A 10079-nucleotide genomic window follows, 5' to 3' on the forward strand; every position below is an offset into this window, starting at 1 on the left:
GTACGCCTTTCTTCATTGATATGACCGGTTTTACATTGTGGATGATGTACTTACATGTAAATTATATGCATTCAATCAAGCTGCTTAACTAACCACTTTTCATCAAGTCTTAAAGTAACTAACTTGCATTAGTTAGGTATAGTTCTCTGCAACTATAGACATGTGTACTGATTTAAAGTATTCAACTTGACTTGTTTGCTTTTGTTCTGTTTGGACAATACACAGTTATTTCATACTACAGGTATATATATTATTTATATAAATATATATATATACAAATATATATATTTAGATATAATAATATAATATAATATATATAATAATATTTATATAATATTAATATATAATATATATAATATATATATATATATATATATATATATATATTAGCTTTACACAATTATCTAAAGTATAGGCATTCATTGTGATTTCCATTTCAGAGTGTCTTAATGATAACGTGAGCTGGTTTGAATGCTGCAGGGTTATACTACATATACTGCTGCGTGCCTTTTCTATGTTACATCTTATTCCAAGTAACTTAACAACTGCTGTCACATGGATGAAGCAGAATGAGGAGTGCAGTAATTCCCCTCAAGTCTCATCAAATTGCAGTTCCTGCGTAAATATACATTTTATAATTCAGGATTTATATGTTTTTGTATAAGTACATCCAGAAATTGGTGTAATATAAGATGTTAAATATGCTGTATTCAGTATTTCTAATAAAGGAAATACAAATTATTAAATGATGGTAATGGTGGCATTTACTTTATTGAACATGTCTCATCAATTTGTACATTTTAAACCAGCAAACTTTGAACAACATGCTGTACAGGTCGGTTAAAAAATCATCTACGTCATTCAAAATGAGAATAAATACATTATAAAAAAAATACAAAACGCACAAGACAAATAAATATGTGATGTTAAATAGAAAATAAACAGTCATATTTTGACATTTAAGTTTTGCGGAGAGATAAAGTAGAAATGTATAGTGTTTAAAAATGAACATGTGACAACAGTGGAATACCTGGCAGTTCAGAAGAAACTGCACAATCTGGGCAACAATAGAAAATACTCGCCCACTCCGTGGGATATTGACTGGGCCGACAGAAAGAAGAGCCGAGGGGCCCAGAGGTCAAGTGGGGCCCTGCAACAGGGCGTGGGGTTGTGTGTGCCTTGCTCAGGTGTACTCAGGCGATGGCAGCCATGCATGTGACTCAACCTATTCTAATGGTCTCAGCCGGGTTTCTTCTCTGTGTGGGTCAGCAGTGAAACAAGGATGTACAGGCATCAGTGGTGGTTTTGTGTGAGTATGGATTTTATTTCTGATGAGAGGATCGTATCCCTCAGTGTCCAGCAAAGGACGGGAAGTTTTCGCCTTTGTGTGGATGAAAAACATGGTGGACGAACTGTATCTGTGGCTGTAGAAGACAAATAATATGAAGGTTATTGCTTCCATCTCACGCATCCCAAAGAGCATAAAGCCTGAATGTGACACATGACACAATAAAGTCCCTCGGTCACGATAAAGTCCCTCGGTCATGTTGAAAAGCTGCACCTATTCAGCGAAGCAAGTCCACGCAGCAGAAATATCACAGAGAAGCTCGTCTTTTGAATTATTATTTTTCCCATTCAGCGGAAGTTAACTCAGAAAAAACACATTATAAATTCACCACATGGCACAAGTGCATAAACACATGATGGGCACAACTTGCTACACATATTTGACGTCCTCTTTAGACGGGAAGGTAATTAGGCAACTTGAATTGGTAAAACGCATCGCTTCCACATTGTTGCTCTTTGATCATCACGCACGCTGATTGAAGCATGTCTGAAACAGATGACGGCCGGTTGTTATGAGGCTCAAAGCCCCAGGATCCATTTGCAGTGCTGGCATCTCAAGCACCGCATGTTCATCCTCTGAAGAAGGTGAGACAATCCATTAAGTGAAAGGCATAAACACTCAACTCTGGGAACCTGATTGTTGGCGCTGTCCCCCATCCAGCCCATCTGACTGCAGCGGACTACGGGGTTTATACAAGACAATTCAAGTCCTGAGATGGAACATTGGGAAAGAGAAGACAAAGGGAAATAAGACCGTAAGGCAATTTGCATATCACAACACAGCAGCAGAACTTTTAATAGAAAAGCTCACAGATGTAAGAGGCAGAACACTTTGAGGCGAGTCGGTGCCCGAGTTTGAATTATCATGCATTGTTGGTAAATTCACCTGCAAGAAATGGCAAAATTCCATTAATTTTTAACTAACCACATTATCTGTATCATCAAATTGTTACATTTTAGAAATACAATTCAGCCTGTGACATGTTTGTCATCTGTAATTTAGTCCTATTCTGTGCGGAAACGTTTAAATGTATAACAATGACATCCATATCTCTGATCTAGCACAATAATTGGGATGGAAAGTTTGTTACTTTGATTTTCTGCACAATGTCATTACAAATTTAACATTTTGTCAAATGCACATCAATTCTGAAATACCACGAGTGTCAACTTGAATAAGAGCAGTTGAATGAGTCTGGCTGCTAAAAATAAATGTTGATCCAGTGAACAACAAGCACCGCTGTTGTCAATCAGTTTCAGTCCTTTGCAAACCGAGTAATGAACATCTCTGTTATTATAATCATGACGTGTTTTTTTTTACATTCACTAAAGACACCTTGAGTAAAGTGAAGTGTTTTGTATGAGCAGCACTGGCAGCCTGCGTTAGTCTCTATGAGCCATGTGTTATCCAACCAGACCACTATGTGAGGACCAGACACTGCAACTGAAAACTCAAATGATTGATCTTGTTTAGGTGGTTTTAACATCGCTTTAGTGTTATAACATATTGATATGACAGCATGAGAGCAGCTCAAGTGGTATTTTTAAAAATACTTGTTTCAAGACTTGCAGCAATGTAACAAACTTTGCTCGGCCATAGCCTAAAACTATTTAATGGTCACCAACTTGTTTTACTTGAACAACAAACTAGCTTCAATAGTGAAATATGCCCGTTTATATGTATGTGTGTGTGTTTGTGTGTGAGTGTGTGTCCGCCAGTAATGTACCATTAGCCCACCAGTGAGAGCAGGGGGACGCTGAGTGAAACCGTCCTGCTTGAGACACATTTAGTTGTTAATAGCTCTCAACAAGCAAATTGTAATTTTTTTTAACCCTGACTGTCACATTGCTTTGTCATTGACTCCCATGGAGATAGATGGAGTATATCCACAATTAGAAAATTCGTGAATGATGTAAGCTGCTGAGATCTTATACAACTTGGATGTACACTGAACCTATGGAAGCGGCAGTGTGTGTCGTGAACGTTTAAATGTTCATTGTGTGACCCTTCTATACTTCATAAACCCACTCCGCAGAGCAACGTGACCGAAATAAAAAGCCAGAGTGATTTTCTGTAGTCCTTTATTTCAACCACCAGGATTTTATTTTATTTTGTTTCATGGCTATAGCAGACAGGTGGAGAAAGGTACCTGGGAGGAAGCAGAGAAAAAGAAAGAATGCTCTTTTCTGAGCACTCTACCTGATCACATCGTGGCGGCCTCACTGTGAATTCTGCAGACTCGGCTGTTTTTACTAATCTCGACATTCAGCGAAGTCAAGAACCTTGACACTCACTGCTTTTTAGACGACTGTGCAGAGGGCTGCTGTCCCTCTGCAGGTGCTTTCAACTCAGACCTGCAGCTGGCACACAGTTGAAGAACTGCACTATCAGCGTCTCCCACAGCAAAAACACACTGGTGCATGTTTGGTCGTGTCCAAAGAAGCGAGAATGGAAATGTTTGTTTATTTATTTTACTCATTGAATCTTAGTATTCAGAAAAATGTCAGCCTGGAGCGAGTTACTCAGTTCGGCCTTGGCTTCAAATGGGGACAGGAATTGAGCCAACAGTCTTCTACATCTATACTAACACTTGACGTTTGTGAAAATGAGCTGACATGGAGAACAGTGAAGATAATTGTTTGTGTATTAGTGTTTTTAACTGAAAGAGCCACACTGTGGGAGAAGGAGGCCCCCTCGGAGAGAGAAGAGCAAATTGAACAATACTGTCAGGATGTTTATTGTCTCGACACGTGCAAATACTTTGAATGATGTCGTCACAAATATGTAGAATTTGAGGTATTTGATACTTTGGTGATTAGACGGTTTACCGGTAAATAATCCCCCTTTCAATTGCACACACTAATGTCTGTCTCCTTCTCCTTTACTTGTATATTGTCCCTGACAATTCAATTCAAACATTACTGCCAAATGAACATTGAGAATGTTCTGTCGAGGGTCCCCGACAGACGAGGGCACAAATTGTAGGCACACAGAGGGGTTAATTATTCCACCGACAAGCCATCGACAAATTGTTAATACATTTGAAGAAATGCAATGCAGATTATTTCTAGCAACTGACTTGTCGCAGGCTTTATATTAGTTTACCGTATACCAATGTCTAGTCTCTGCTTTCCAATTGGATACAATCACACAGAGTCTCATTTTTATTCATGTTAGAGATAAACACAACATGACAGGAGTGGGAGATGCTCGTGGACGGCCTTTCTCTCTTTCCTCAAGCTCCACAGAAAGCTGTCATCAAGCTGCAGCTCTTCTGAGTCTTCCTTGTTTAAGCCGGTGTGTGTCAGTCGGCTCTCAGCTCACCGGGTTCTTCTCATGCAGGCGGGAGGCTGATTGTAACAATGCTCCACAGACGCTTTGTCCCACTGAGTCAACTGGTGGATGTGCTGTGTGGGGTTCACACAGCACTGTGCGCTCTAAGAACTCCTTAACTCTAGGATGTATTGTAATCTGAGATTTTTTTGGAAATTTGAGATCTGTGTCTGTATTCCCACAACAACAACAAAAACATTTTTAAAAAGAATTCCCAGAGCAGATTTTAAAATATTAATATCTTGATATAACTTTGATGTGCAGATTAGTTGAAAGCTGTTTCTTCCCTTTCGTGTATTATAATGTTTTCTACACCATGCACGCCTCATCCAAGTGACCTAAACTCTTGCAGATGTAATATTTATTCCCCTCCTTCCTCCCTCCTCTGCCATCAAGCAGCCCTCCACCCCCTGCTGCTGCCTCTTTCTAGCCCAATGAGGCCCCCTACAGGTGCAAACTCACTGATGCTGAACTGAGCAGGTGCATGAAGATGGGGAGCCTTTTATTTTGTCTATTTGACCCATTTTGCAGCGCTTTGCATAAACTTCTTCCCCGCATGAGGAGATGATGCAAGCACTTTACAGCCCGGGAAGTAAGTCCACCTAACGTGCAGGACGTGATAGGCATGTCAATAATACAAGTGCGTGCCCTGCTAGATATGATTAGAAGTGTCTTGTTTTTTAAAGAATCACCAGACACGACTGATTTTCTGTTTCACTGTGGAATAGGTGCCCCAACAGGACTCATATAATGTCTTTAAAACACATTAATTAATTAATCAATTTGATGAGAATGCAGCTTTTTAAAATGTTATTGAGGATATTTGCCTGAAAGTCTTCTTTGTCGTAAAGGACACTCATCGAGTCGAGACTTTAGCCTGAAACCTCACTTCTGCTCTATTGTTCACTTTCAGTGAAGTGAATTAATCTGCGCCATATTTGTCCCCCTATCCTATTGCGCCACACCGTGGAGTAACCCAGCCCCTCTCTCTCTCTCTCTCTCTCTCTCTCTCTCTCTCTCTCTCTCTCTCTCTCTCTCTCTCTCTCTCTCTCTCTCTCTCTCTCGCTCTGAGGTGGAGACAGTACTTATGCCCGTGGACTGTTTACATTGAGTCTGTTTTCGAGTGATTTGATGATGCTCTTAAGATCATAACAATTATATCAAACGCAATCATGCACCTAAAAAACACAGTCAAGTTCACTTGGACCTCTGTTCACTCAAAAGAAGAACACACGTTGCTTTCTTGCGCTTGTGGTGTGATAGTGTGTGCGGATCAGACGCAGCCGGACAGGGAGTGCACGCGCAGGTAAACGCTGCATGACGCCATCTAAAGACCTCTGCTTCCATCTTGTGGCGGCTTGGCGCAACGCCTCCTCTTCCGCCTCTCCGACCCCCCCACCCCCTCACTCCCTCCATCGCTCCCTCTCTCTTTAATATCAGCACTGTGGCGAATCTAATCTGGATCTCCTTTAAGGCAATAAAACCAAGATAGCTTCCTTTAAATGAAAAGCACCGCTTATTACAGCTTTGAAATCCTCGTTTATTTGGCGATGTGCATGATAGAAGAGTGATTCATGTCGAGGTTCAAATGGGCAGGATGACGAAGATCCATGGTGTCCCAAGTGCATATTTCCTCAAGTATTGTATTCCAAGGTATATAATAGTGTTATCCACGCAGGTTGAACTATGCTGCACGCCAAGATGCTTGTTTTAACGTCTCCTGCTTTATCCCTTCAAGCAGCCAAAAGCAATTTCCGATAAATCTGACCCTGCTGCGGAGCCGGTGGAGGGGTGGTGTAATTTTCTGGCGCGTTAATGACAAAACACGCGGCTGCAAATAGAATATTGTTCGCCGTGAATATGTATCAGGCTCTTACAGGAATGCTGTTTTGTGTGTGTATTGTATTTATTTTTCTCGGTTTGGGATAACGCGTAATGCAAAAAAATTATAATATTTAAAAAAGGTGTGTGGGTTTAATTTAAGAGTCTACTATACATTTGGTAACAAACAGGGTTTCAATTGAGGGGATTGTTAATAAAAATATAAAATGCGTAATCAAATTTAAAAAAATCTCAAAATAGAAATGCACAATACAATATAATATTAAGAAATATAGAACATATTTTCAGTAGTTCATTTCTAATCTTTCAAACGGCAGTACATCTTGGCGGATTAGTCCACGAAACACCTGCCAATGGTACTTATTGAAAAACATCTGCATCCTACAGCATCACTTACACATCGGATGGACAAAGAAATTCGAAGGCCAATATAAGTTTTTAGCATTTACTTCTGATCTAATCAATCCGTTTACATATTTCTGCAATTGAAAACCACGAAAATCGTATTGTTATGATATATATAACTCCAGAAATCCAGGTAAATCCGACCTTTAGATATAGCAGCATAACAGCTATATTTTTACATCTCAAGGGAACATTAAAACACCGGATACTTATGGGGGCAGTATAGTGTGACATATATTTCCAAGAAGCTATTTTAGAAACAGGCCTACACATACTACTCATGGCAAATAAGGAAGCACCCTGTCCGGTATTAAAATAGTTTTTTTATCGGCCAAATGAGCGACTTTTTAGGACAGACAATACGCATCCTTTCACTCTGAAGACGGGGGAGAGAGGGGCAAGAGAAATGAGAAGGCTGTTGTTGCCATAGCTCTATCAAGGAAGAAGGACTCCCTGTTATCTGTGAATGGGGCTTCTTCTTTTTCTCTTTTTTTGGGACCAGAATAGATATAGCACGAATTTTTAATTCGTTTTTCTTTGAGAGACAACAATGCTTTATTTGAAAGCTTGAGACAATTTGGGGTTTGTGAGAGACCCTTTTCTTCTTGTCCGAGCCCAGCTGCCCATATGGGATACAACGTGTGCAGCAAAGATCACAATGGCACCAAGTGACAGGCGGGACAAAAAGCCCAAGGATACATCTCCCTGACTCTGAACAGCACCAAGAACCTCTGTCAGTCTCTCTATCTCCGCTGTCTGCAGCAGCCCCACTCCTGCTGCTCGTTAACATGCACGCCCCCGACATCCTGCAGCACCAGGCCTGCTCGGGCTTTTGTCTCGGTGTTGTGTCGTGCACTGTATTATGCAATAATAGAGTCACAAAACTGCCTCAGCACAGGGGCAAAATATTGAGAGCGAGGAGCCACACAAATGCCTTCATTTTTATTTTACTCGTGAGGGTTTAAATGTCTTTTTTTTCTTCTCCTTGTGTTAAGTTGTATTTTTTAAAAGGCAGAAGTTCCCCATGATAAAATAACCGTCACATCTTTAGCAACTCCTTTTGTCGTTCATAATTCCCTTTTCATATCTAATTTCTCCTCACACGTCACAATAACTGTGGCATAAAGCGATAATTGGCACGCGCTACATGCGTATTTCATGTCGATACCCTCAAAATTCCCCAGGAACGAAAAACTAGAAGCAAACTGCTGATTTATTTGACCTTACGGGCTCAACCAGTGGTAAAACACAAAACCTTTCTGTCGAGAACAAATTGAGTCTGTGTCGCCCACAAAAGCAGTAGCCCCTTGAGACTCAATTCTGTAAATAATTAGCAAATCTGCCCAATTTGGCTGTTTGTTCAGTGATGATAGGGGCGACTCTAACATCTGTTGAGGCTGTTTTGTGTGTGTCCCGGGACAAACACGATGCATAGATTTTTCTCCCAGGTTATCATATTTACCCAAGATATTGACTGGGGTCTGATAATCCGCAGTGCGCTACACGGATCACTGGGGAGCCATGTGTGCCCCTTTTGGTGTCCACCTTAAAGAGGATGGTGGCGAACAGAGCAGCGTGTCGTTTAGTGTGGAATATCGTTGCTAACTCGCTCTATGATCACATGAAAAATGACTTTATTAGGAGGCGGAAGCCCCTCTGAGCCGTGCGCATTTTAGTTGACCGTTGGCCGCGGTTAAACAAAGAAGACTGCTGACTCATTGATTATTCCTGCTCTATTTGCAGTTTAGCGTTTAACAAGATAACACAACATTTATTGCATTAAGCGATTTTGTTTCTCCACCCACACCCCCCACCCTCCCCACAGTCTCCCACTTTTCACCCAGGGCCGGGGGTGGTTGGGGATGCTGACAAAAAGGAGAGCTTTTGACTCAAAAGCTTCTTATGTGAAGAAGCCCTCTTATATGAAGTGAGTGGATTTCGGTCCCATTTAACAAGTGACTTTAGGCACTTTATTAGTGAGGTGTTGGGATTCAGAGAAAAAATATTCTCCGGATTAAATGTGTCTAAAAGGAAAAGAACTGAAGTGCGTTGAAGATATATTCCCAGAGTCAAGCTCCTCTCTGCGCCACAATATAGCGTTTAGCACCTCGCCTTCCATTGTGATGTCTTTTCAGGGATGATCTGATCGACTATATAGGACACGTGTATAAACCAAACCCTCAGTTGAGAAACACAGCTTTTTATTTTAAAGTCCTTGTTAAAAAAAAAAAAGTGGGATATTTAGCCTTCCCCGCGCGGCCACACCGTTATTTACAATATGTGACACGGCAGTCATAACGTTTCGGCAAAAAAACACTCCCTCGTTGTTTTTAAAATGTGAAGCCTAAATATATATCGAGGCCGACCTTCAGCTCTGCGCTCCCGAAAGCTCGGAAACATTTTGCCACAAGATATTTACAGGAAATAAAAACAAAAGAAAAATAGCTGCAAAGTTGCCAGTGTTTATTCATGGCCATAAATATTTTTTTCGGTCCATTAAAGAAGCAAGAAATTAAAAATTTCTATAATTATAAAGTGGTTCGTACGTGCTGATAATAACACGAAGGGGACAAAAGAAAGAAGGAAAAAAAAGAAGAAGAGGAAAACATCTCTACAACCAACACACAACATACTTTACAAAAAAATTCACAAGAAGAGCATTGACATTCTTAATAAAATTTATCAGGGAGAGGTTCGGACGCAGTTCTCTTAACGAAAACATGTAAACACGGCGCACACATGAGCCCCGAATAAAAAGGGTAGTATATATATGAGTTAAGCTGCAAAAATGAAAAGTCTTTTTTGTTTTTTGTGTTTTATTTTTTTTCTCGCTTTGCTTTGTGGTGAAACTCCCTATCGTGCCTCCAAGCCAAGTCTCTATAATTTCTCTCACCAAGTCCACTGTTGCGTTTGCACCAAGTGATGTGATGGGAACTGTGGCGTGGCCCCGGCGCTGTACTGCGCGTTATACTGCATGTGTTGGAGTGACTGGGCACTATAAGCCGAGAAGGGGATCCCGGCCTGAAAAGTGGCCGCCAAGTCCTGAGCTTTAAGAGTGTGACAAGGCTTTCCATCCCTGACTAAGACGGGCACGGCCACCCGCCTGGGAGAAGGGAGATGGGTCACTTCCATACCTTTCTCGGCCCGGGCT

At 40.9% G+C, this 10079-nt stretch overlaps 1 protein-coding gene across 1 annotated transcript in view; it reads right to left on the reverse strand.

The window, feature by feature from the left end:
- Positions 1–9543: 9543 nt before the first annotated feature.
- Positions 9544–10079, reverse strand: part of nkx2.2a (NK2 homeobox 2a) — a 1878-nt gene continuing 1342 nt past the window's right edge. Inside the window, exon 2 of the mRNA XM_056426731.1 lies at positions 9544–10079. This exon is cut by the window's right edge and continues 292 nt beyond it. Within this exon, the coding sequence (XP_056282706.1) occupies positions 9818–10079 (262 nt within the window). The 3' untranslated portion in view covers positions 9544–9817.

The sequence above is a fragment of the Pseudoliparis swirei genome, chromosome 11 (assembly GCF_029220125.1).
Source record: "Pseudoliparis swirei isolate HS2019 ecotype Mariana Trench chromosome 11, NWPU_hadal_v1, whole genome shotgun sequence".
In the NCBI taxonomy this organism is placed as follows: Eukaryota; Metazoa; Chordata; class Actinopteri; order Perciformes; family Liparidae; genus Pseudoliparis; species Pseudoliparis swirei.